Source organism: Phasianus colchicus, chromosome 28 (genome assembly GCF_987193195.1).
Source record: "Phasianus colchicus chromosome 28, bPhaCol1.hap1.1, whole genome shotgun sequence".
Lineage (NCBI taxonomy): Eukaryota > Metazoa > Chordata > Aves > Galliformes > Phasianidae > Phasianus > Phasianus colchicus.
Genome location: NC_143463.1, coordinates 751,050 through 779,001, shown reverse-complemented (window position 1 = coordinate 779,001; position 27,952 = coordinate 751,050). Strand labels below are relative to the sequence as shown.

Genomic DNA, 27,952 nt, shown 5'->3' with positions numbered 1-27,952 from the left:
CAGGCCAAGCATGACACTCACTTCTCCCCACATCATTATCCTAACCAGACTCTGGTCGTAACATAGCTTTCCATCATCTTACCTACGCAAGTGTTCCCTTCCGAAGTCAGCTCATGTCCAGGGGGGCAGATGCATTCAAAGCTGCCATCCGTGTTCATACAGATCCCACCTCGGCACAGCAGTGGGTCTCGCTCACACTCATTGATATCTGCAGAGGGTGACATGGAAAGTGGCTGACAGATCCCTTCAGCTGGGCTTTTCAGATGATGGGTGATGCTGGTGCCACGCACCACAGCTTCATCACCAGAGATAGATCATAAAGCAGAGGCACATCTCCAAATTAACAGGACTTGGGTGAGTGCAGTGGACTAATGGTTGCATTTAGTGTAATAGCAATTCTTGCATTGAGCTCAGCAAAATGTAAAGTGTGACATTAGGAGGAAATAAGATATTAGCTTTGTGCAGATTAGCCAGCAAGGACTGGATGGAGAGCTCCTAGTTCCCATCCCACCACTCTTAGTCGATTTCCAAAAGTCCTGTCAGCATAGTGAGAGATCTCTGGAAAATGCATCACTGACAGAAGATGACCAGACAGACTCCATTGGCAACAGCCTTTGAGACAGCCCCAGTATCACACACGTGATCAGGAAATAGATATCTGTACACATCTGAGAAAATTACACATGTACAAGGCGACTGAATTTACTAGAAACTGGAGAAATTCCTTAAAAAGCTGAAACTGCTGTGATGTGATCCAACCAAACTAAGACAAAACCTGGCTGCTGGCACTAAAAAAGAAAAAAAGTAAGACAGTAAAGTTTATAAATGCATTAAGGAGGGAAAAAAAAAAAAGGAAAAAAAAACAAACCAATGAACAGAAAACAAGCAAACAAACGAAGACCACAAAGAGAACCAACGGAATGGTGCACTGGTGGTAGCTGGAAACTAAAAACATGGGAAGGAAAGGAGGAAGGAGGGAAGGAGGGAAGGAGGGAAGGAAAGAGGGAAGGAGGGAAGGAAGGAGGGAAGGAAGGAGGGAAGGAAGGAGGGAAGGAAGGAGGGAAGGAGGGAAGGAGGGAAGGAAGGAAGGAAGGAAGGAAGGAAGGAAGGAAGGAAGGAAGGAAGGAAGGAAGGAAGGAAGGAAGGAAGGAAGGAAGGAAGGAAAGAGGGAAGGAAGGAGGGAAGGAGGGAGGGAAGGAGGGAGGGAAGGGAGGAAGGGAGGAAGGGAGGAAGGGAGGAAGGGAGGAAGGGAGGAAGGGAGGAAGGGAGGAAGGAAGGAAGGAAGGAAGGAAGGAAGGAAGGAAGGAAGGAAGGAAGGAAGGAAGGAAGAAATTTGTATAATGCCTTTGTATAATAACATCAGAAATCTCATTACTGAAAGTTAGAAAGTCATCAGTGGGGACTCTGACCCACTCAGTAGCTCAGAAAAGTGGGAGAAAGGTGATCAGCCTGAGATGCTGCAATCCAGGCTATAAATTGTATGAAAAGACAGGGATCCATTCCAATAGCAGAGCAATGAGACATATGAAAGAACGCAGAGAACTAAATAAGAAACATAAATAAATTGTATCGGATCATGCCACAAATTGATACGGTTTGAAATTCCATGCCAAAGCGGAAAAAGCATAATATTAAGACTAGGTTACCCAAACAAGTTAGTCTAGCTAGGCCGATGAAAGGAGGAACACGGTATGCCAGGAGACAGAGGACAGCCACAGTCTGGCTGACTTGGTGGAGATGAATGGTCGTTGATGCAACTTATTAAGGCAAAACTAAAAATTATTGAATTGAAAATAGACGAGTGATGGAATACAAAGAAGAAACTGACAGATGGGAAGAAAGAAATTACTTGAGGATAAAGGATGATCAAAGGCACAAGTGAAGGGAAGCCTTGACAGTGATAACTGGAAAAAGAGCAGGGTAGAAGAATGCTGCTGGTTTATCAGCAATTCTTACGAAGGACTTGGTATGTGCTACATGTGGGGGACTAGGCACTGGGGCAGTCAGTGCATTCCTCAAGGGATGAAGCTGCTATGAAACTGCTGCAGATTCCAATCTCAAGGAAAGGTGTAGAAACAACAGCAGTTGATTATATATCACTGACAAATGAGATCAGGTTAACAGTCATTTTGGAAAGATTCAATGGAAGGCAACTGCAGAAAAATTGGATGAAACAGCAAGATTCAGAGCTGGAAGAAACCCAAGTTATCAAATGAGTGATCTGTTGCTGAGTAATGTATGGCACTTAGGAGACATCTCCATCTTCTGATGCTAAAGAAGGCATTTGATTTAATGGCACGTGATTCTAAGATGTGCAATGACAGAAGGAGGCGAAGCAGTGGTACAGAGATCAAAATTTGTCATGTATGTATCATTTATGTCTATGGATAAATTTATGTATAGGAATGGAAATAATAAGTCTACTAATTTCAGCAGTGATCTAACGTTAATATAGCTGACAGGAGCTTTTATTAACTACATGTAAGTGGATTAAAATGAGCAATGTAGCATTTGTGACAGCATTTAGGGCAGGTAACCCAGGTTAATCACAGGAGGACAATTCTGGTTGTACTACACAAGAAGATCTACAGGTTGAGAAACATTTTGCAATGGAATATGAAAACAAAAGAGTTGAACATACCATATCACTCATGCCTGGAGATGGGTGTATGTTTAGGAGTGTGGATATGTAATATGTAAACAATCGGTGGCAATAATTAATAGTTGTGTAAGAAAAGGCTGAAAAGCAGTATAAAGAGCTGAGTAGTCACACGGAAGAAAAAGCCAAATATGTATGAGAATTGGAGCTCAAAGCCATTAAGTTCAAGCTACTGGCCTGGCAGAGCTCCACTGAGCATGAGGTAATCCCCAAGTATAAGGGTGGTATCCTCACATGACAGGAATGAAAACACCAGGCATGGACTCTGCTCTTGGGTTAGTGACAATGGTTCCAGACAAGATCAGAAGGCAGTTGATCAAAAACCAATCAGGTAAGAGGTTCAAAAATGGATGTTTAGACACTCAATCTGGCTTTCTGGCTCGCTGAGTTCCCAGTATGGGCTCACCTCTGTTCTTCCATAGCTGAGGGAATTGTGGCCAGGACCACCATGGCAGGGCAGGACCAATGATGTCCCACTCAATGTCATGGCAAGAAGAGCCATGGATGCTCCCCTGGGACACATACTATTCCCAGAGGCCTGGCTGGCCAATCTTCATCCCCTGCTCAGAAGGCACCATCAGCCCAGGTGCTGGACAAAAGCTCTGGCTTCCAGTTGAGAAAGTCCTGATAAATAGATGTCTCTGAGGGAAAGCTGCCACTTGTGTCCCCTGTTATCAGGACTATCATTGATGGATTATCAGCCCACAGAAGGTACAAAATCTGTCAGGAAGTAGAGGCTACATATTTGTATTTTTGCCTTCCTTCTTTGGAGGGGTCCAGGCCTCAAGCTGGGGATGTGGCCTTTTCCTTTGCTTGCTCTAGCTCTTGAGAGGTTGTGCTGCATCACATGGACCCCTGACTTCACTTTGCGTATGCTTTGCTGTCATCGCAGGAACATCTACGGTTCTCTCAGCTCACACACACAGACCTTTATCTCTCTCACAGGTGCTGCCCTTCAGCCCAGTTCTATCTTTGCAATCTAAGCGAGACAGAGAACTCAACTTTGTCAGATATCACTTCAGCATGGAGACTCCTGTGATACCCCTAGAAGGCAATGTACAGATTTGGCTTGATACCAAAGAACAGAATGCTAATCAAACTTTTTATAGCACCTCTGCATGCCCAGGTCCTGTTTTTTGTAATCAGCAGTGCCCAGGTGCAGCCAGAAGAATGAGAAAGACAGCAGCTTGGTGAACCTTTACCAGATCTGCTACCAGCTACTTTCTTCTCCATTGAAAAACAGTAAGGGTGCTGTTATTAGCCCTTACCCATGCAGTTCTTCATCATCATGAAGCCGCTCTCATAGCCTTCGAAGCACTCACACTCAAAGCTGCCCGGCGTGTTGACACAGGTGCCATGACCACACAGGTCTGGTGAGATGCGGCACTCGTCAATATCTGTGGGGAATGAAAAGCAGGTAGTCATGGCAGAACAGGCTACAAGCGCTGCTACAGCTGGCATTGCACTGCTTGTCCTGCATGTTGAATTTTATGGCCCTGGACTCCACCCAGGCAGACCAAAGATGTCTGCTCCCTGAAGGGAGAGATAGCAGTGAAGAATTCTCTGGTGCAGAACCAATCCTTCTTCCCAAAAGATGGAGAAGCCTTCTGATTGTGACCCTGACCTTGGCTTCTCTGCACATCCACACAACAATTGCCATGAATCCTCTGGGTACCACCATGCTGAGCATCCCACAAGGCAGTGATGGCACTGAGATGGACAAGAGTGGTTCAGAGGGTGGTTGCTCTTCCCTTACCTGTGCAGTTTCTTTCCTCAGCATCCAGAGCAAAGCCATTGCCACAGATACATCTGAAGCTGCCAATGGTGTTTCGACAGGTTCCATGAGTGCACAGGCCAGAGAAGACTTTACATTCATTCACATCTGTGCAAGAAGGTAAAACAGTAAGTGTTTCAGGGAGGGGATGCCTGCAATGAACTTAGGGTCCCAGAGCAGGGAGCAGCTTCCTTGAGCTGTAGTTGAGATCAGCTGAGAACAGCCTACAATTAGCAGCTCCCCTCTTCCTTCTTACCTTTGTAGAAGGGCCTGCCTGAAAGCACGTCCCCTCGGTTGGCAAAGCCAGGTCCCCTTGGGCAGATGGCCTTGTACTCATTAGAGCCAATCTTAGGACATTCTTCGCAATCGATGCCCCAGGCTGAGCCCACAGAACAGCAGCACATGTCGATCCGGTACTTGCCCGGCAGAGGCTCTGTGCACTCATCTTCATCCCACTTCATGTAGCACTGTTCCACACGCACATCTGGTGAGAGAGCAGAGCTGAGTCCCTTCCTGCAGCACCTGATCTCTGGGAAGGCCAGAGATACCATTTTCTGGAACAACAGCTCTGTGGCACAGTTAGCATTGTCCTTGAAATAGCTCTGACTGGGGCTGGAATGCATTCTCCATACAATACCCAGACATGGACCATTTTGATATGGCCATCTTTGCTGGGATGCTAATAAAGATTATTAGAATGGATGTGGCTGGTCTGTGACTGCTGGTACTGGGGCACAGAATGGGCTCTTCAGGGGAACTAGTAATGCAGATGGCCTATGGAGGGCACGGGGTTATCATAGCGTGCCAAGAAAGCAGGCAGAAGTTTCTCTAAGGCTGCAGGGCAGGGTCATTAATTAATACTGTTACATCATCTATTTAAAGTCTAATCACTGTAATAGCCAACCATGATCAGAAGCAGTGGACCTTTGAAAATGCAGCACACAGAACTGGTTACTCATTAAGTCTACCTAATAACAGTGACTGCATTACTGGCTGGATATGAGGACATGAAGCAGTGGCAAACTTGCTTTGATGGGGTTGCTTGGTTTGGCAGCTGGGATAGGGGATGGTTGGGGCTAAGTAGGGATGGTTGATGAGGATCAAGATTCTGGATGAGATGAAGTGTTCTTACCCACACATGTCCTAGCAGTGCCATCGAGCGTCAGTCCTTCTGGACACTCACACCGAAAGGAGCCAGCTGTGTTCACACAGCGACCATTTGGGCAGACACCAGGAAAAACATCACACTCATTCACATCTGTTGGCAGCAAAGCAAAAGGCAGGCATGAGAGTGGCACAGTCACGACTAGCATGGCATAGAGGGACTCCTGGGGATCCAGAAAGAGCCTAGAGCTGCCCAACTGGCAAAAACTGGTGGCTGGTGGCTTGTCACATTGAAAAACACCCTCTAGGCACAGCCACAGCCACACACAGAGATGTTTGCAAGAAGGCTGTATCACAGTGTCAGAGATGAGCAGACAGAGGGTAGCACAGGTCCACAGTTGGCATAGTGCTGACAGAGAAACACCAGGGCTCACAGACATCAATACTGTGTCTGAACACACTGGTGTTACATTCTGGCCATATTCCAGCTGCAGTGCTCAGAGCAGGTGCCAAAACAAGAGAAAACACAAAAATCACAGAGCCTTGTCAGGCTGTGTCCAAACTCAAAGATGCATAAAAACAGCAAATAAATAATGACTATGTTCCCAATTAAAAAGTCTTCTGTGTCCTGCAGCACTTTACCTTCACAAGTAACCCCCTTCATCCTGGCATAGCCCCGGGGACAGGCAGTATCTGCAAGAGAACAGGAAACGTGAGGATTGTTAGCAGAGAAATGGGCTACAGCCTGCCTTCCTGCCAAGCAGAACCTTACCAATCTCACAGCGCTCACAGGGGCTTCCCCATGCTGCTCCCAGTGTAGCACAGCACTCTGATTTCAGCGTGGCCCCATTGATGTTCACCTCACAACGTCCATCCTGGATGTTCAGCCAGCATGTCCCTTTCATGCTGTCTGCAGGAGCAAAAGCAAGGCATGAGTGAAGAGCGGTCTTTGGCCAAGGTTGCTAGCTTCACAACAGCCAGCTTTCCACAAGCAGCAAGTAGGATAAACTATTTCTGAGTGTGTGACTATCGCTTCTTGGCCTCACTTTACCTTTCAGGCTGTGGAGTGAAGGATTTTGTAGCATGGACCCGAACTCTGCTCTTCCTCAGAGCCTTGTCCTACCACTGTTGCAGAACAGCATATCTGTGCTCTCTGATACAGCTATTTCAACAGTTCTGTGTCTCTCCCCTTTTCCTATTTCCATCCTCTTTCTCTTTTGGGTCTCTCTGCCTTGCTATCCCAGGTCACCACACATCAGTGCTCTGCAAAGGGCTGACCATCTAGGAAGCAAGGACCAGCTCACCATCTTGATAACAAGGGATGCGCTTTATCCTGGCATGCCTTAATCCCAGCACACTACAAATCCATCTGGTGAATAAGAACCCACCATCCTGATGCCCTGTAGGATCTCCTCAGACCCCATGTCTGCTCTTTGTCTTGCTGCAGTATATTTATGGATTTCTCTGTGACAGTGCTTGGAGCACTGCTGGGAGCTGCAGCTTTTCAGGCTTCCTGGACTCATGACAGAGATGTTCATTGTTACCAACAAGCAAATAAATGCAAGGTGAGAAAAAGAAAGCCTCAATGGATATCCCCATTCCTAAGCTAGGATTGCAAAAGGTGATGCAGGGCAGGGCTGGTATCAGTGTCCCAGATCTGCCTTCAGAAGGCCATATCCTTACCCACGCAAATGGTGCCGCTGGGATCCAGCTTGCTGCCTGGGGAGCACTCACAAGCAAAGGAGCCAGCATTGTTCCTGCAGACACCGTTCACACAAGGATTAGAGGTGCACTCATTGATATCTGCAGAAAGAAAGGGACTGTCACTGTGGTAAGTGCCATAGGACCCAGACTTCTGGGCCAGGTACTTGGAGAGATGAGAGGCAAAGAACATGAAGAAGGGGGATTTTCACTGTACAGAGGATCACCAGCCCAGGTTATTCAAATTCTACACGTACAACTCAAGTATGCATCATCTCAAGGAGAACAGGCACTGATAGCACACTCCACTACAGCGAGCTTCTTCAGGGTTGAGGGAATGGATGCATTGAGGTTAATGATAAAAACCATGGGGGAATGATGGACTCGCTTGCTCAGGCTGCTCCTGGCTAAGGTGGAGCAGTCATAGCATTGAGTATGGCCTTCATAAGCTACGTGAGTCTACACAGCACTTGCCATTTGTCACAGACAATGAGGGTTTTGTCTAAACACATGGGTAAAGTGCCACTGTTTTGGGGCTTTGTGGCTGGGAAACAAATATCTCATGCTCCATGCTGTAAGGTTTCAATTAAACCCTCAAAACTTGTAATTTTGGTTAGACTTAAGCTACAATTTGGGGAGCCTAGAGGAAATTGTTCTAGTTTTCTGTTACCAAAAGGCCAGCATCTTTTGGGTTTGGATGTCTTCTATTTTGAATGAAGAGTGAGATCCCCCCCCCCCTAAAAAAAAGAACATCCCAAAGCCTGGATCTGCTCCAGTACAAACCACTGCAGTCAAAAGAGAACCAAAGCCATTTTGAACCTTGAGCTCCTTTTAGGCAGGATCACAAGACACATCTCATCCTTTACACAGATGCTCTCTGTTGCCTTAGGGTCACATTACCTTCACAGGTATCTGTCTCAGTCCTGAAGACAAAGCCCTTGGGGCAGGTGCAGGTGTAGCTGCCAGGTGTGTTGCGGCACAGCCCATTGTCACACAGCAAACGGTTGACAGTGCATTCATCAACATCTGTGGGCAGAGAGACAGGATTTCTGAGCTACAACACCAGTGTGCGCCCTCCTGCAGCGCTCTGGCAGTTTGAGAGGCAGAGAAATGCCCAGATAACACTATAGAGGATATAAAGTATGTGAGTGAATACACACAGGTCTACAGACAAAAACTGAAGGAAGATGAGACAAAACAATCATCTTCCACACACTGACTGCTTTCAGTGGTTTGCAACAACACTATGCAGTGAGATGCACCTCTTCAGGGACTTAGCTGAGTTGGGTGGTATTTCTAAGGTAGGTTAGTCCATCACACACAGCCTAGCATCTTTCCTACAGCTCACTCCCCTTGTCTCTCTTGGGGGCTGGTGCTTCCAGGCCTGACACCAGGTGCTGGTGACAGTTTTGCTCCAAGGAGGAGACTGAAATAGGTCACTTCGGAAGGCTCCTCCACCAGAACTCCTGTGATTACGGTCACCTACCCTTCCCTTCTATCCAAGCTCCTTATCCAGTCAATGGAAGGTGGACAGCAGGTGATATGGTGTTCCTCAATCAGACTTGGGGTGGCCTGAATTGTGTGACGGAGGGGCCTGCCCCTCCTGAGCAATCCTAAAGCAAGGTTTCAGAGATAGTGAGAAGGAGATCCAGTTCCATCCTTAAAGCAACGCAACATGAAAAGTGTGTTAAATCCCACACACCCAACTTCTCATGTAGTTCCTTGTCCTTTTCCACTGGGACAAGGTAGGGATATTGCAGGGCATCAGCTGCTGTACTGCCTCAAGATCCTCTGCAGCTGTGCTGTGAAGGTCTGTGACTGCCTCACAGCTTCATATGCTGCATCTGTACCATCTCTCTCCTAGCAGTGAGTTGCTGCTTCCCTATGCCACACCAAACCCGGGCTGCCCCAAACTCACCCACACAGTTCTTGCCCGTGGGGTCAGACTCGTAGCCCAGGTTGCAGATGCAGCGGTAGCTCCCCCGCAGGTTCTCACACATGCCATTGGGGCAGATGTCAGGGTTGAGGGCACACTCGTTGATGTCTGTGTAGTGAAAGAGGACAAATTAGATGGATCATGGCCAACCACAGACACAGAAATCTTCCACACTCTAATTCCTCATTGCTTATTGATGCCAGTGGCCATCTGAGTCACTCCTCTGCAGAAATCCCTCATTCCTAGCTTACCTACCCCTTGGTATAAACCAGTAGGTCCTGGGAAGCTTTACTGCTCTCCTCTTGATGCTTTGGAGCTGTGTGACTTAGTGCTGGGGATGCACCACTTATCCAGCACAGAGCTCTGAGCTCAGCAGGAGAGAACTGGACAAGGGGTAGAGATGAACCCAGATGTATTACCACACCAAGCATGCCTAGGTTTCTCTGTTTTGTTCCTGAGTCTCCTGACAGTATCACTGTCCCAGGTACTCAGGTCAGACCATTTAAGTGTCCTGTTCATTGGAAGAACTGGGAAGAAGAAGCTGTTGGGAAGGTGCTCCTAGCAGGATAATGGATAAGCACAGAGCATGATGGACAACCTGCTTATGCATATACAGCCCTGCTGTGGGGGTCCACTGCTGAGGGCAAAATGGGGATAACATTACCCAGACATGCTGGAGAGCACCCTGTGGGCAGTGGAGCCAGCAAAGGATCATGCCCATGTCTAGATGGTCACAGCAAAGCTGTTCCAATGGCACCAAATCCTTGCAGCCCCTAGCCCAGCCATGGTGCTCAAGCCGAGCGCTTGCACAGACTCCCTGACCACAAAGCTGCCAGGTTGGAACATGTACTGATCAGGTCCAAGTAAATTTTCTTTTCTTTCTGCTCACACAAAGAACTGACTGGGCACAGCTTGGCATCCTGTGAAGACCAGGGGCTCTGAAGAGTGTGTGGTGGTGGCAGGGCAAGGAAATGAGGGGTGTGTTATGTCTGGGTGAGTCTAGTGCCATGAGCCAATGCCTGCAAGGTACAAAAACTTCAGTTTCAAAGACTTCCAAACTGCCTTGGATAAACTCTCCCCAGCCTACAAAATTCTGGGGCAGCTCTGCAGTGATGTGCACTGGGTACCATAGGCCACAGCAACCCATGTGCATGGTGAGCGGGCTGAGGTCTGCAGTGGTCTGGCAGTGAGAGGCAGAGATGTCTGCCATCACCAACCTCCTATTTCCCCCCACAGTGGAGCTGTGTCCTGAAGAGGAGGGTGCTACATCTGCTAAAGAACCGTGTGTCCTATACATGTAGAAAGCAAGGTAGAGGGGTAGAATCCAGGCAGGCAGCTCCTCCTGCTTACTATGAACAAAGCTCTGGTTGCCAGGCAAAGAGACTCTACCATAGCAAGAAACAGTCTTCCAACAGAATAAAGCAAGTTTTGTTAGTATAGTAGTATCCTCACAGTGCCATAGTCCCACATGGTAAGCCCAGACGTCAGGGCTGCCCAGACACCAGACACTGCTGGTCTTAGTCTCCATGTTGTCAGAGTTCAGTTATATCCACAGGGAGCTGCAAATCTGGAGAGGTGCTCAATATACATAATCCTGGCTATGGACAATCCTAGGCTGACCAGAGCATGTCTGACACTAGCATCTTGCATGGATCTTATCATCAGCCTGAGAACAATTTTGGCCAAGAAACGGTGCCCTGGGAGGAAGCCCAAGAAGTCACCAGTGATTTGCCTCTGGCTCATTCCCATTTGGAAGGTTTTGAAAGGCTGTAGTTATCCAGCTGCTTTGCGCTCTTCCTGCTAATGCAAGCACTGCCCAGGGTTGGCAGATCAGTCCCTTGGCAACACGTCTTATGCAGCACAACATGCATTCTCAGCTTCCACTCCTTGGGAGACTGCAAACCCTCCTGTTCTGCAGCCTAGGAGATGGAGGGCATAGGAATGAAATGAGCAAGAGGATGTAACTGTCATGTTCTTTATTCCTACCAAAGCAAGGCATAAAGTCAAACTCTGTGTGCACACCCCCAGTAATGTAGTTCCAGTAGGGTGCCAGAAATCAACTACTTGATTCAATATCCAGTCCTCAGGGATGTTTGATATCGTTTCAAACTGATGGAACAAGGGGAAATGGTTTCAAACTAAAAGAGGGGAGATTTAGATTGGATGTAAGGAAGAAATTTTTTACAATAAGTGTGGTGAGGCATTGGAACAGGTGCACCCTTATGGAGCTGTAGTGTCCCTGTTCATTGCAGGGGAGTTGGACAAGATGAGGGTCCTTTTCAACTCAGAAAGATTCTATGATACTATGTTTACTTAACATTAACTCACGGTGCTGCAGGGAGGAGAAAAGACAAAGAATACCTCTCTCCCCTTCTTCCCAAGCCCACATCTCACTTCTTACTAACACAGAGGTATGCTCTTGCATGCATTTACACCCACCATGCTATGCAACCTCCCCTGCACTTATTCACCAGCAGCTCTCACATACACATGCACAACGTTTTAACTCTCCTCCACAGCACTAAGTCTCTCATGACGCATGCTCCCACAGTCACACAGATGAATGCACACTCAGCTAAAAGCAGCTGAAAGAAAGACCTGAGAGTGACTTTAGATGTGTCTATTTAGAATACAGTATGTGGGATGCACGTACCTCTGCCATCAGCTGTTATTCCAATGCCACTGCTGCAGAGTGCCTGGAATTCAGCTACGTAGAAAGCACAGTAGAGTCATCAGCTTTTCTGGACAATTTAAGTACAGTTAAATTAATGCTGAGAAACACTGAATTTATAGTTTGCTTGTTACAGTATCATTTGTGGGCTTCCAAACAGTTTGTTTACACTTATGCAATACGTATTTTAGATCTGATACTCTTCTAGGAATAGTTAGGAATCCAAAACTGTGAGAATCCCTGCAATGAGATCAGTGTAAAGTTTGTTTGTCGATCCAACCTAAATGTGCTGACTGCAAGGTGTTGTCTCTTTCTCCCTGCCCATGTCTTTACCATACCACTGCCAGGCTCTCTAGGGCATCTCACTGACAACCCATCACAGACTCACAATGTCTCTGAGCACATTCCTGGCTTTTTGCAAACCCATATGGGAAAAGGAGCTTACCAGAGTTTTTGGCAGGGCAGGGTTGGCAGGGCTCTCCAAAGCCATGATCTGGGTTCGCACAGCAGCACTCAGACTTGGTGACTGCCCCCGGAAAGGGACGGGCACACGTGCCCTTCTTAATGCCTCCATAACATGTGCTGCGCATGTGGGTGTCCACACAGACTCGTCCATCCACCCCGATAGCCAGGCCTCCAAGGCATTCGCATCGGAAGGAGCCCTCTGTGTTAATGCACCAGCCATTCATACAGATTCCTGGTGTCTCACATTCGTCAATGTCTGGAAAAAGAACCAAAAAGTGGCTGTTAGCAAACCTTGGGCAGGAAGACACAGAAAGGGGCTTTGGTTTACTTTGCGTGGAGATCTGGAGTCTACAGGGGAGTCAGTTGGTCAGTCTGAAGCATCATGTACCCTACAGATGATTCAAGGAAAGGAAAAGTGGGCTGGACATCTTCTGAGACTCAGTCCCTCTCAGAGCAGCAGGGTCTGCTCCCTCCTACGTTAACAGAGCAGTGAGCTAGAGAATTCATCCTGTGTCACAGCAGTATTAGAGAAGTGCTAAGTTCTCCTTCCTTTCTCCACTCTGCCTTCATATCCTGAACTCTCTGCCTTTGGCAGATGACAAACAAATCCTCATGGAACACACTCTAGAGACTGGTGAGAATGTGGAGAAGACTGCTGTCAGCTCACACTATGTATGTCATAAAGAGTCTCATAGGTCTACTTAACCTTCCATGGAAAGAGGATTTAAACTCAAAATTGCACTGATGCAGTGGAGCTGCAAAAACATTTTCCTTTGAGTCCATTCCACTGAAGAGGGGAATTTCTGGCAGCAGAGAAGGGGATGCATGGCAACAGTCTTGCTTTTTCTCAGCTTCCCTTGGCCTCAGACCCATTGCAAGTCCCCAGCAACATGGATGGCCAGGTGGGAAGAGAGCAAGGCAGAGACCAAGAGACGTACGTACCAACACAGTAGCGCCCATTGGGAGCCAGCACAAAACCTGGCTTGCAGATACATTTGAAGCTGCCATCCTCGTTGATACACATCCCATTGAGGCACATGTTGGTTGTGGCACATTCATCATGATCTGGGGAGGACAAGCAGAAAACATGAGCAGAGTCTGAGAGCTGCAGCAGGATTCTCCTGTGCTCAGACACTTCTGTCACCCATCCTGTAGTCAAATTGCTTCTTATGGCAACAGATGTTAATCATCAAGACAGAATTCCCACCGCTACTTCTTCTAAGAGCTGTCCTGATGCATCCCTACCACTTTCAGCACCTTTGTCAGTGATCCAGCTTGCACTAGGACTTGTACATTAGCTGCTGGAGGAAGCAGCTCTCAAGGTGATGGAGAATGTCTTTCTTGCATACCCATCCCCACTCATGGTCCTGGATCTCAAAAAACCCCAAGGAAGACTCCAGGAGCATTAGCACCCTTATAAAAATGCTTTCCTTGTTTAGTACATCTCTTCTTTCACCATTCACTCTGTCATGGTAGTGTCTACCCAGAAGGAAGGAAGTTGATGATCCTTGGGGCCCCCTCCAACCCAAGCCATTCTATGATTCAGTGATTCTATGAAGTTCAGATTGAAGTAAAAACCAGTCCCCATGTAGGATATAGTTTCAGCCTCAGCCTTACCAAGGTGATGAATGACAGCATATCAGAAAACAGCTTACCAACACAATTCTTGCCATCAGGGGTGATTTCAAAGCCAGCATTGCAGATACACTGGAAGCTGCCATCAGTATTAACGCAGCGTCCATTCCTACACATCACTCCATTCATGATGCACTCATCAATATCTGGTAAGGAAATAAACATAGGAAATTAGTGGCAGATGGATTATGGAGCAGTTCCAGTCTTATCTGCTCCATGAGAAAACCAGAAAAATGCTCTCAGTCTCTCCAGGATCACATACTTCCACTATGTACAAACTGCAGAAGGTGAAGATGCGAAGAAAGCTCTCTGCATGCTCTGGGAGCAGCACTACATTTGGGAGTTGGGCTCTGGGACTTCTGGCTTTCCATGATGTCTCTATCAACATTATGTCCCCAGGCGTTCCTTACATCTGAAACTATCCTAGATCTGTTTAAGCCCATGGTAACAGCAATAAATCCATTCAAAATCATGGACTCTGTCCTACTACTTACTGCCTCAGAGATGTGGTCCCAATGCCTTAGCAAAAGAAACAGCAGGCAGAAGAGAATAGAACAGAATATTCCAAGCTGGAAAAGATCCATAAAGATCACTGAATCCAGCTCCTGGCTCCACACTTGTAGGACTACCTACAAATTAGACCATATTTCTGAGTATGTTGTCCAAATGTTTCCTGAACTCCAGTGGCCGTGACCCTGCCCTGAGGAGTTTTTTCCATGCCCAACCACCTGCTTGGTGAAGAACCTCTTCCTAACACCCAACCTAACATCCTCAGTCAGAAGCTGGGGTACAGAAGTTGGACAGGAAGTTGGACACAATGTAGTTGACAAGTATGGCAGCAGGGAAGTTGCTGTGTCACAGATCAAGAACACGGTGTGCACTCCCTCAGGGAGACAGGATACTGAATGCCTATGGCTAAACATGAAAGACAAAGAGGGTATCTCAGGTAGTGGACTGATACTGATCCTTTATCAAAAGCTGGGAAGGAAAGGGTGATCCCTTCTAAGAGCAAATTACGGGAAGTCAACAGTCCCCATACCAATGGGAGATACAGACTCTTTGTAGAACTCTGTTATAGGTGGAGAAGTTACCTGGCAGAAAAGGATCTGAATCACAGATGAAATGGGATGGTTAGAACAGAAGGAAATCTCCTTTGGGCTATAGCAACAGAATAGCACTGTGTAAGCTGCGTGGGATAGTTTCTTCTCCTGACAACTAGAGAGGTGACAGGTAGAGAACTACATCCAATTTAGCACAATGCATTAGAAAAGATAAAGACAAAATGGAGAAAGTTGACAACGTAAAAACAAGGATGATGACACGATCAGAAACATTAAACTCAACCATTCTGTGATTATTTATAAGAAGGGACTGAGAGGCTGTCTAGACAGGAGATGGTATCAGAGGGGTTGCAGGTTGCAGTTTCCCAGCACATAAAAACATGCTGAAAAGGAGACAGTGATGAGCTCATTTTTGTGGCTAGGAGGAAACATCCAGGAAGAATTCAGCTTAATTTTCAACTAAAAGATTTAGATTGGAAATTAGGAAAAGGCTTTCACATTGTCAGGCCATTGGGAGTTCCTTTGGAAATCCCTTTATCAGAAACATTTGATATCATGCCCCTGGAGGGAAATAAGGTGATCTCCTGAAAACCCTACTAAGACCTACTGTTTGTATTCCACTTCAACATTTCTCCTAGCCTCACCTTGCAGCTTTTCCTTGTAATATGACCCCATCTATGTAATGCTGCACAAGAAATAGGCTACAAAAAAAAAAAAGAAAATACCAAAAACACAGCCTTGGAATAAGAGGAAGCCAGAGTAAGAAATTCCTGCTCTGTGCATTGTGCTAAGTCACGAAAGAAGTGGACCAACCATTGACTGCAAAATAAAAAAAACAAAGGTCAGCCATTAAGAGGGTAATTTGTCATTTCTTCTTGTTCACATGGGACATTATCTTCCCATAATTCTTTTATAGCACCTCACCTGAAGTACCACTTTGCTGCAAGACGCTGACAAATCTTCGCTAGAAACCACTACTTCTACATTAATACAGAAATTACTCAAAATCCTAGTTTTTTATCAAAAGAAAACATCATCTCAAAGTAGAATTAATCGCTTTAAGAGGACTCCACAAGTTCCTGGATTGCTGTTAGCCAACTCTATGATAGATAAAGGCAGAAGAAACTGTTTTTCCCAGACAGATTGTCAGACACTGCTGACAACTCAACTGAGTTGATCTGAATGCTATCACATACCTAGCTGGGAAGTTGTTAGGTGCTGAGAATTTGTCACTGTTGTTTCCCTTTACATTCTCTTTTCACACCTAACTCCCTGATAATCCTGCTGACACTGGTGCAGCACACAGAAAAGACATACCGATGCAAGCCTGCTTTGTTGGGGTGCTCTGGAAGCCTTCGTGGCACTTGCAGTGATAGGAGCCAGGTGTGTTCACACAGTCGCCATGCACGCAGGGGCTGCTGGAGCACTCATCTACATCTGCAAGGAGAAAAGCATAAGTCTGTGAGTCACCATCATGCAAGGACCTCACATAGAGCTTCCAGGAAAGTCTAGCTTCTATGAGCTGCTGTGCCCATGAACAGCATGGCCAGCAAGGGAGAAAGCAGTCAGACTGTGCTGGGGAGCCCAGACCTGGAGCTGCTGGAGGATAAGGCCAATCAGGCTTGAGTACACAATTATGTAAAAAGAGTGCAGTCAGAGAAAGGGATCTACAGTCGGGAGACTGGACAATCTATCCTCTTGCATTTCTTTTCGGAAGTTCTGCCCACTGAGCAAAGCAGAGGGAACACAGATTTGCTCTACGCTGGGATGATGTTCGAGCACTGTCAAGCAGCTAAGCCAATGGCTACCAGAGGAAAACTGTCATCCTTGCTGGACAGATAAATACTTCCCATCTTCTTCCAATTTCATTAGCTGACATGAGCCCAATGCAGCCTTGTGAGGAACTGTCCAGAATGAGAACTGTTGGGGCATCAGCTCAAGGTGGTATCAGGAACAGGCATGGTGCTGGGGCACTCTGGGGGCTGACCTGTGTTTGTATGTATCCAGCAAATTCCACTCACCGATGCACTCTCCACGCACATCCTGCTTGTAGCCCATGTTGCACTCACAGCGGTAGCTGGATGGGGTGGGGATACAGCGTCCGTTCAGACACAGATTAGTGAAATGCTTGCATATGTCAATGGTCTGATTTAAAGTCGCAGTCCCTGGAAAGCACAGAAGTGGCATCAGACAGAGAATTACAGCTCCCTTCCTTTTATTTTCTCCCTGAAGCAGAATCACTAAATCCACCATGGTGCTGCAGGCACAAACTCAGCTGCATCAGAACTCTCTGTGGGCACCGTGATACCCAGTGTATCCCCACCCTAAGGGCATGCTCAGGATTGCACAGCAAGCACGAATGGGATTAATATTTATTGACATCCAGTGCACTTTTACAAGCCTCAGTTCTTGGCAAGGAGCTATACAGAGATGTGTATAAAAAGAGTGTCTGACACAGTGGGAAAAAAAGTTTGTTTAGGGGAAGCAGAGAGGGTGGGAGTGATGTTAGAGCATCATTCCTGTTTGGTAATTAGAAAGTTATTTCGCACTGGAGCCAGCTTCAGCTTCCTTGCTCTGCCAGGAGACACTGTTTGATCTCCTTCTGGGCTCAGTATTCTGCACAGCATTAGTATCACATCCCATCACTCCCTCGGTGTCAAAATAAACCCTGTATCTGGCTAACAGCACTAGTGCTCTGCTCATGTGTACACGGCTGAGGACTGGGCTGGCACACAGGCAGACATGCTGCGTATGCTCTGACAGAGGCAGCCAAACCAGGACAGCACAGTAAGACAGTAATTTTAATTACCGATGCTTGAACTTCCCGGGCCCATTCCAGGCAGGCCTGGGATTCCGCCTTGTCCATTTGCCCCATTTGGTCCGATGCCTCCAGGCCCGTTGAGTCCTGGCCCAACACCATTGGGCCCGAATCCAGGAATTCCTGGAAAGCTCCCAGGGAACCCTGGCACGACTGGGAGTCCTTCGATGCAAAGCCTGCGGTACTCATCTGAAACAAAGCAGCTGCCTTAGTGCTTGTCCAAGAGAGCAATAAAACCCTTCCTGCCTCTGCCAGAGTGCAGAGAACAGAAGCAAAGGGATGTAGAGGCACACAGCAGACAGGGTGGGTGCTAACGGGAACACAGCAGGTTGGTGAGGACGGCTGTAATACCCAACACACTAGAAAAAATGATAAGATACAGCTTGCAGGGTGTTTGGATTCCTGTGGTGTGATGGGCAGCTGGTACCAGGAGTTTCTTTCAAGCAGGAAAGGACAAGACACAGAAGGCTGCCAGACTGGGGCCGTAAATCTCTGCCCTTCTCAGAGGAGAGTTTGCCAGTGATAAAGGAAAAAAGGCAGAGAGATATAGATAGCTACAGCGTAGTGCCTTCTGACTGCCTCCTGATGCCTGATCTCACTGTTGTTTGGCCCAATTGGTTGTGGTGTTATGGTGAAAGCCACAGACAGCAAAGGGGGAAGAGGAAGGGGATAAACTCTTGCCTTGGCTGAACTCACCTGGCTCACCTTCAAATGAACACCAGGCATAAGATCCATCATTCCCATACCCACCCAAATTTCTCTGGGTATCATGATGACAATTCACCATGTCTGCGCATCCCTGGGGTGTCACCAGGATAACAGAGCCACAAGTTGGCCCAGCAGCAGGTGGAGAACCTTTGTGTTGCACTTACCAGACCCCCGGACAGGGCACATTTCTGGAGTTTGACCAATGGCCCAGCAACGCCCTGAGTCACAACAGCACTGCATCTTGGTGTATTGGCCAGGAAGGTCCCCAGCACAGCGGCCCCCAATCAAAGCAGAGAAACATGTCCCAACTCGTTGGTCTGCAGAGAAAAAGAGGAGAAGGAGACAATTTAGAGGGTGACTTCACCGTACTCTCAGGTCACAAGGGACTATTTCCATTGGTGAGTTTTTCCTGCTGTCTAATATCCAAATCTGAACTTCTGTTCTTCCTCATCCTCCCGGATTCTGATGTTCACCACCTTCATCTAGAGCACACTGAGACTGGGGGCAAGCTTCCTTCTCCCAGATTGGATCTCACATTCCCATTTAGCTTCCTATATGCTATAAGCAGCCTGACCAAGAACCAGTAGGTGAGCAAACCCCTTTCCATTGGATTTTCTCCATTGGCTGTTGTCCTGAACCCTGCAGGAAGAACAAGCTGACCCAGCAGATTTTGGCTGAATTCACTTAGAAGAAAATAGATGAGATCCTCCACTTCATCTCATCATCATTTGATTTTAACTCACACTTGAGTTTCTAGGCTGTGGTCTAAGAAGGAAGTGCCCCACAAACAGTGCTTGAGGGACCCTTCGGAGCCTCCTCATCACCTCTAAACAAGGACTGGGACAAAGCCTCTCCTTACCATTTCATGGCTCAAATACTGCATCAAAAGTAATTCAGACCTCCAGTGAAGTCTAGAAACAAAGCAGACTTGGTGAAAATGGAAGTCAATGTATTTGGAAACACCCTTAATGCAATTAAAGTATCACCAAATCAGACGAAGTAGCAGAATGAGAGTCAGTCAATATCTAGTTACAGCAACAGGCAGAAATATAAAGGCAAAACTTGTTTGGCTTCAGGACATGAATTAGAATCAATTCAGAGGAATCATGACCTGATAAGAACAGGATGCAGAAAACACCAACTAATTGATTATAATGCCTAAAGTACACAAGGAGACAAGGCTCTTTAGTAAACCTAGAGGGCCAAACACTTGATTTTGCTTACAGCATCCTTTAAACCCTCTGTTCAACTCAGATGAGTTAGGATAGCAGCTACAGTGAATAGACTTTTTTAATGAGCCTAGTGCATCAGTCTCATGCATGGCCTGAGTAACACTCTCCTCTCTCGGCAATGGCACAGAGCAGGAGGCAAATTCATCTGGGGAAATACTCTCTGGGAAGAGAGAGCCTTGTGATGTAGCTTAATGGTTGTAACCTCTGGAAAAGGACACATGTAGGTCACTCTGAAAGTAATGCCTCCTATTTATTTCAAGAGAAACTACAGCAACACTATTCAACTGTGCAAATTCTCAGCTACAAAGGACTGTTTTTCAACAGTCACCACCAAAAGCTATGTGTTTTCTCCAGCAATGAACAAGAGCCTGGATGCCATCCTCATAAAAATATGCATGGTCGTCTGGAACACAGCTTGTCTTCCACATTGCTGTTGCCAGCGTGATATATCTTCCTCATTTAATATCTGCCAGTAAAATTTCTTTACTATGATAAAAACAATCCAGAACAGTGTGCTACTGTTATGAGGGTTCCCCACTCCTGCTATTTGTTTGACTACCATACTCCCTTCTGTTTTCACTTGTTGCAGGACAGAGCTGACAGACCAAGGCAATCAGCATTTCCTACACTGCTGGTGATGCTAGGGATCAGAGTACAACCATTCCAGCATTAGCCCAGTGTTGTGCTAAGCAATTACTTTTCCACAGCCACCACGATCCTGCACATGTGGGCCTGCACATCTCCACCACGGCCCTCCCCCCCTTCCCACTATGGCTATATTGGCACACGCCACGTCCTTTACCTCCTGCCAGGTCCCAGCACCTCTCTCTAACCAACTGCAGTTGTTTCCAACCTCACACCCCTCCAGTCGGATCGCCTCCCGTTCCCAGCGGATGCCTGTTTCAGGTCATGGGTCAGTTCCCACTGCCTGGCCCGAGAACAAGCTCTGGATGGTGGTCAAAGTCTGTGAGCCCAGCCAAAGCCACAGACACCAAACCTGGCACTGGTGTTTAGTGTGTGTGGCTTCTGGACAAGACCCAGGAGACTGAGGGTCTTTCACATGTCTAGCAGGCCTTGTCTGGCACCAAGCCCTGTAGGAAAACCTGGAATCTTCCACTCATTCGTCTCCTGTCCTTGTTTTTCAAGCAAATTAATGAGGGGGAAAAGTCTGGTCTGATTTGTTGTTTGTGCCTCTAGACTGATATTAGTCAGCAGGCTGACGTTTTCCTGAAATATAATTGAAATTAATTGCATAGAACTGTTTGATCTGTGGCCTGTGGTTACATCTCTTCCCTAATCACAACTCAGGGACTTGCAGAGGACAGTGACCCCATTTAAAGCCAGGGTGACTAAACCAGCAGGTCCTTCCTTAGCATTCTGCAGCACTGAGCTCAACATTAACCATTCCTCTAATCACAAACATTATCCACCAAAGACTTGCAGAAGGACAAACAGACTTGGAGAAGGGAAATTTGAGCAAGAGGATTGAATGCAACACAGGATTAGCTGCTAATCCAAATGAAACTATATGATGTTTGAGCCACCCCAAGTCCTTGATCTCTGGCAAGTGACAAGAGTACCAGAGCAATGCCCATGCCTTTGAAGGTTTTGGCAGCAGCTGCTTGAGTGCAGAAGAAGGTTGTGTTTCCACAGCACCTTGACAGGTGGCTTAACATCACACATAGTCCAAAAAGCTGCTGATCTCTGAACAAACTAGGGAAGAAGAGTGGGATCATTTGGAAAATCTGCATGAACCCCTCCACCTCAAATCACTAGTGTGAGTTCAGCTTAACAAGTTGCTTAAGACAGAGCTTAGATGGATTTCTAAATCTGACTGTCCTAGCTTGGAATAAATCCTTTGGGTATTAGAGAGGAGAGATCCCACCCAGCCTTCTTTTCTTTTGTGGGATGATTGCTGTCATAAAGTCAGTGATACAAGGTGACAGCCAGCCAGCTAATGAGCAAGAAGTGATTTGGAGAATGCAACTTCGTTTCCTGCAGACAGACATTTGCTGACAGGTTTGACAAGGCAGGGAGGTCACACTAGTTTGTGTAATGGAGGGAATGGTAAAGCCCTTACTCATCTGGACAAATGTTTATTAAATTCAGCTGTCTTTGCTGCAATTTGTAATAATCTCTCTCAGAAATGAAGGCCAGAGCTAATTGAAAACCCATCTGGAGCTGCCTTGGGCAGAGGCAGGGGTGGATGGAAAGAACAGTGGGTCCCTGCAGTCCCTCTGTGACCTCTGCAGGACCACCCACATGCTGGAGGTGCAAGCACAAAGCCAGCACGCTTCTATTCTGCCCATTACAGCTGATAAGGGAACATGACACAAGGATGTCAGTACGTCAGATAACACTGCAGGTGAGAAAGGAAGTAAAATTCCACAGGAGATTACACAGTGCGCAGAAGTAGGGGACACAGCCACAGATTTGTTGCTTGTCTCTGATTCTGAATTTGTCTCTGATTCAGAACCAGGCTCATTAAAAAAGGCTTTACTAGGAGCAGGAGATGGAGTCTGGCCTGTACATTGTTATGGGACAGGAACAAGTCTGAGATGGAGTTGCCTGCTGGTGTCTGCCAGGGTCTGCACTCGTGGCTGTGAGTATCTCAGAGGTACAGGTGTGCCCTGATGCCTGTAACAAGCTGAATACCACAACCTGCACTGTATGGGGACATTCATCATGGCAAGTCAACATCACCCCTTTCTACGGGAACATCATCTCTGTGGTGGGCACAAGATCTGCCATGAATCAGTGCACTTTTTTTTTTTAGGTTTTCAGACATCTCATTGGGGTTCAACAGAAGAGACAGAAGTATGTGCAAAGGAATTGCACAGAGCATGGGGTTCCCTTGATGTACATACAAAATTCTGCTTGGCTTAGTCATGAGTAGTTCATGGAAATCATTTGTGGAATAGTAAAAAAGTCAGAGCACCAGGCCAAGGAGTTTACACAGCTCTGCCAATGGAGCTGAAACCATCACTAGGAGGTACTGGCAGTGGCACAGGGCAGTGCAACTGCAGAGGTGGGTGCAGCACCAACACTACCGTTATGGGAGCTGGTAGTAGAGGGAAGAGCAATGGGTGCAGCTTCTCAAGTAAACATGGATAACCATATGCATGGTGCAGTGCTGAGATTGAAGACAAGAACATCTCAAAGCAAACCTGCTATGAGTCATCCCCACCTCCCTTAACACCTTAGGAATTGCTGGGAGTTGTTCAGGGCTCTGTTCGTGGTCTCTCCAGCTCCTTATCATGTTCTCTCCTGCTCCTTATCAACCATTTTGAGACCATGTCCCTCACACTGCTTCCCTGTCGCCATTTCTTGGCCTTATAAATAGTATCTCCTCATATTTCCTATTTCTCTTTCCCTTCCTGGACAATGACAAAGCAGTCAGAGGGGTTCCCCAGTCAGGTGAGGCCTGCAGCAACATCCTCACAACCTCCTGCAAGCTCAGGAATTTGCAAAATAAACAAAATCTATCCCTAACTGGAACGTGAGGCAGTAAATGTGCTGATGTTACCCAAGGAAAGATAAGACACAAATCTCTCTGTCAGAGCTTTGATGCATTATTGGGAAAAAAAGAGCAAAGAAAGCAATGTGCAGGAGTGCTGACTTGCAATGTGCTGGAGTGCTGACTTGCAGTGAACAACGGGACATGATGTACATGACTGGAAATGCATCTGGAAGTCTTTTTCTCATTTGAAACCTATGCTTTTAAGCTCACAGCCTGCTAGAGCAGATTCTGCTGCTGCCTGCAAAACAGTGAGCCTGTCTTTTAGATGAATGAAACTGTTATGAACGCATGTGGAACTGGATTCCTTCTGTCAAGCACAGGTGGGTGAATCATTCAATGAATGTTCATTTCAAACCATGATGGACTTTCTCCAGCTACGCCACTGTTTGTATTCTCACTGAGGAAGGCAGCTAATGAGATTTGGGATCAACTCAAGCTCACTGTCTTGCTGTTTCAGCTGCAGAAACTACAGGACATTATTCAAATGCAATAAAAAGATGTTTACTTTACTAAAAAGGGAGAGGAAAAGGATGGGGATATACTGAGGTTGCCACTATAAAGTCACAGCATAGGCAATGTGGGTGCCCCACGATATATGGGCCACATGTGGTAGTAGCCTCTTCTGCTCTCTCCTGATGCTGTTCTAACAGTAGCCACATTATTTATTAACCTTCAATTTTACAATTTCTTTGATTGATATCATAGAACGTAATTCACGGGTTTAAACTCTCAAAATGAGCATTAAAACCCCCTCAACTGATATAAACAGGGTTTGTGAAATATGGATCCTGGGGCAACAGCACTTTATAGTAACTGCATTTTGCCAGAAAAAATACTGCCTATCCCAAAATGTGACAGCACGCTAGCTCAGGGAAATGGCTGCAGCATGATGCACTGACTTTAGGCACGGTTACAGTTTGCTGCAGCTAACTAAGCACTGCGCTATTTTTAAATGTTGGCTTTCTAATTTTATTTAGTTTTCCTTTCTTGAAGCACTCGGTTTCAAGGAAAGTGGAGAAATGTTCCTTTGACTCATCATGCAGCCATCACACCCTGCAGGGCTCATGGCAGGGCCTGGGAAACAGCGAGAAAAGGAATTCCATTCTTGTTAAAATCAGGTGCCCAAACAAGGTGACTCATACGTTATACTTTATGACTTCTTCTTTCTGGAACTGGAACATGATTAATTTTTATTGCAGATTCTGGGGATATAAAAGAGCTTGAAAATTCCTTTTTTTTTTTTTTTTTTTCTCTGTATTAATTTCCAAGTCTTTTGAAAGAAAGCCGTACCTAGCACTTTCCACTGCACTAACAATGATGCTTGCTTTTCTTCTAACAGTTTCTCTTTATGCGTCCTTGCATCCTTGCCTTTCTAAAGGCAAATTAACTTGTTGAACAGTGAGACAAACCCTGGGATTCATTTTGACTGAAGTGAGGGCCCCTGCTGAGAGCAAGTAAACAGAGAGCTGATCTATTTGTTATAGAAACTGTTGTCTATTACAAAGAGAAATGGACCATCAAATATTTAGAAGGCTTGGAAAGGAATTTTGATCTGTTAAACATGCAAGATACATTCCAGGTTCTGTAGTCTGAAGGCAAAACAGCCTGTAAGCCTGGAGAAAGCTTGCCTGGACTCGAGCCAGTTCTGGAAAGCTTTGAAATAGAGCCAAAATAGAGCCAAACTGAGACTAAGTGAACGTGTATGTCTGAGTTTGTCAAGCGGCGCACACTGGCCCAACCAAGTCCTTCATGTAGTCTACAGGATGAGGACTGCAAGACAGTGATTTCCATACAGGCCTGGAAGTCATTTTGTTGCCAGTAACTGAATATCATGGTTGGAAGGTGGGCTATAGGATAATGTGTAAGAGCTTTCACAGCAGCTCTGTGAGCTGACAGGCTCAGCATATGTGCAGGAATGCATGCCTCCAGTGCCCTGTCCCATGCTTGGGAAGCACCTCCTTCTCTCCACTGAATACGGAAGGAAACCGGACAGCAAGCTCAGTGCAAAGCAACTCAGTTTTGAGAGTCTGAATTCCATGAGACGAGGCCAAGTGGGTTCTAAGCCCTACTGACAATTAGCTTAAGACAGTAGAAATTTATGAGCTGTTACCTATGGTCTGAGCAGGAAGAAGGAGAAGATTATAAAAGTCACCATTTATTTGCACTGGTTATGCAAACCTCTAGAGCAAGCTCTCCTGCTCCTTTACCTCTGCGAAGCAAAAGGATGAATGTGCAGTTGCAGGATGTTCCCCACAACCATGCCCCTCTTTGCTCCAGGAAGGCAGCTGTTCTCAGGTAGGTGTTCTCTTGGACCTACACACTGCGCCTTGTGCTGACCACAACCACACACTGTGCCTGCAAATTCAGTTGCAGGGAGAGCAGTGATGTATCTGGCTGGCATCTAATGTGGTAGAAAAGGGGTGGGAGCACAAGGATCCTTCTTGACCTGCTCTAGGGAGCCTTCTTTGGCAGGGGAGTTGGACTTAATCTCTGGAGGTCCCTTCAAACCCCTACAATTCTGTGATTCACATTGACCACTGTCCTATCCAGACACCTTCTACCTCAGTCCTCCTTTCAGTGTCTCCAGCAGGACCCCCATAGCACTGCAGTGCAAGTTAGTTTCTGTGTCTGGGAAACAGCAAAAGCTCTGGTCCACAGAAGCCAAGGAGGAGAGCAACAAAGCTACTGCATGAACAATGTGTCCTTTTGGAATGATCTGTAAATCACTGTCGAGATGTGGGGTCTGGGTTTCAGGGATAGTTAGTGTCTTACCAATGCAGCGGGATCCATCGTGGCTGGTCATGAAACCACGTGGACATGTGCACACGTAGCTGCCTGCTGTGTTGGTACACTCTCCACCATCACACACGCCAGAGATTGCGCCACACTCATCCACATCTAGAAAAGAACAAACCAACAGGGGTTATGTTTCCTTGCAAACCATTTCCTACCTGCAGCAAGGATTCCGGACCAGAGCTGAGATCACATAGGACAGCTGCTGCGTTAAGGACTGCCATGGGATGCTTGAAACCCTGAGTTGACTCCCAGCAGTGGATCCATTGAGAAAACAAGACCCCTCCAAAGAGTTCTTCAGAGAGCTTCATGAAGGCATGTGCCTTTCTCTCCTCCCAACATAGGTTTTTGGATAGGCTGATTTAAAATGTTAAGCTCAAAGGAAGTTAGGACAGAAACATATGCTCAGCAACAAAGGTGAGGGGACAAGAAGGAGATAGAGAAGGATATCTGGAGTGATGGCATCCTGTTTGTCTTCCTGAGAAACCATTACCTGTGATGAGTATCACTTCTCTGAAAGCGGATGGACATCTGCTTGGTAATGGGAAGCAGTGAATGAATTCCTTGCTTTGCTTGCACACACAGCTTTTGCTTTGTCTTAACCCATGAGCTCTCACACCTTTCTGATTTCTCACACCTTTATGACTTTCTCCTCTATCCCACTGGGGGAAGAGTGAGCAAGTAGCTGTGGGGTGCACAGCTGCCTATGGGGTTAAACCACATCACCATGGAAAGTAATGGCATTACAGGCAGGCACAACAGCCGGCTTTCTGAGCCTCAATCCCAAAACTAAGCATCTAGTTCTGAAATCTTGCTCAGAGTTACATTCTAATCCATGCTGGCAAGTTGAGAAACTACAGCTTTCTGTGCAGTTTTCCCAACCTTCCAGTCCAGACCAGCTCAAGTAGAACTCTGTGGATATTCTTGGAGTCACTATTTCCTCTGCACTATTTGAAGAGCTTCATAACCTTGTGAAAATTCTGCTTAAAAACAAATGGAAAACCGTGGAAAAAGGTCAAAGGCTACAGCTTAACAAACACCAAACAGAAACAGAACAGTGTGAGGACAAGGTGCAAAATACAAGCAAAGAGAAGCAGATTGTGACTTCTGGGTGTAGCTATCACCTGGGATTTGAGGAAAACCAATGGGGAAAGACTTCCAAATTAGTAGTTTTGCAATTAGTAAGCTGTTTTCCACACATTTTGGCCAAAATGTCAGTGTTGTTAAATGTACGGGGTCGCGATACGATTCTGGGGCGACTGACTGGAATCAAGGCTGGAGATTTGCCTCTACTGCCAACTGAAATCTCTGCTGGAAGGTGAGGTAGAAGTAGATCCAACCACCAATCAGTGCACTCAAAACAATCAGCTGGTGGTTATGGTCCAGGGGATGAGTAAAAAAAGAAATATTTTCCGGAGAGATTTTTACAGTGGCAAAAAAAAAAACAAAAAAAAAACCAAAAACAAAAAACAGAACAAAACAAACAAAAAAAAAAGCAAAAAAAAAAAGAAAAGAAAAAAAACACCAACCCAAACTCTTAGTGATTGGTAAAATAAACACTTTCTGATAAACACCTTTTTTTATTGTATTTTAAACCTATCAGTTTTGCAAGTGAACTGAGGGCTTTATATGCACTTTAAGTGCAGCTTAGGTCAAAGTCTGATCCTTCGAGGGGTCTTTTTTGATGTGAACAGCACAACAGCCTTGCACCAGCTGTGGTGTTACCATGTGTGGAGGGTAGAATTACTGTAGGCAAAGACAAACATGCAGAAAAACAAGCAGAAATCAATGTGTGCCATCCCTGGAGACTTTTAAGGCAAGGCTGGATCAGGCCCTGGGCAACCTGATGGAACGGTGCTGTCCCTGCTCCTTGCA

The 27,952-nt window shown here is 46.4% G+C and overlaps 1 protein-coding gene across 4 annotated transcripts in view; it reads right to left on the bottom strand.

Moving 5' to 3' along the window:
- The window catches only part of FBN3 (fibrillin 3), a 130,195-nt gene that overhangs the window by 25,015 nt on the left and 77,228 nt on the right, over nucleotides 1–27,952 (bottom strand). For all 4 annotated transcript variants that reach the window (XM_031610541.2, XM_090125837.1, XM_090125838.1 and 1 more), the window contains 19 exons: nucleotides 26,057–26,182; nucleotides 18,697–18,849; nucleotides 17,816–18,013; nucleotides 17,028–17,171; nucleotides 16,324–16,443; nucleotides 13,966–14,091; nucleotides 13,253–13,375; nucleotides 12,291–12,566; nucleotides 11,828–11,881; nucleotides 9,157–9,282; nucleotides 8,139–8,264; nucleotides 7,221–7,340; nucleotides 6,310–6,447; nucleotides 6,180–6,230; nucleotides 5,566–5,691; nucleotides 4,690–4,917; nucleotides 4,416–4,541; nucleotides 3,928–4,056; nucleotides 83–208 (listed from right to left, as the gene is read on the bottom strand). In XM_031610541.2, the coding sequence (XP_031466401.2) occupies nucleotides 83–208; nucleotides 3,928–4,056; nucleotides 4,416–4,541; nucleotides 4,690–4,917; nucleotides 5,566–5,691; nucleotides 6,180–6,230; nucleotides 6,310–6,447; nucleotides 7,221–7,340; nucleotides 8,139–8,264; nucleotides 9,157–9,282; nucleotides 11,828–11,881; nucleotides 12,291–12,566; nucleotides 13,253–13,375; nucleotides 13,966–14,091; nucleotides 16,324–16,443; nucleotides 17,028–17,171; nucleotides 17,816–18,013; nucleotides 18,697–18,849; nucleotides 26,057–26,182 (2,616 nt within the window). The remainder of the gene's footprint in view (nucleotides 1–82; nucleotides 209–3,927; nucleotides 4,057–4,415; nucleotides 4,542–4,689; nucleotides 4,918–5,565; nucleotides 5,692–6,179; nucleotides 6,231–6,309; nucleotides 6,448–7,220; nucleotides 7,341–8,138; nucleotides 8,265–9,156; nucleotides 9,283–11,827; nucleotides 11,882–12,290; nucleotides 12,567–13,252; nucleotides 13,376–13,965; nucleotides 14,092–16,323; nucleotides 16,444–17,027; nucleotides 17,172–17,815; nucleotides 18,014–18,696; nucleotides 18,850–26,056; nucleotides 26,183–27,952) is intronic.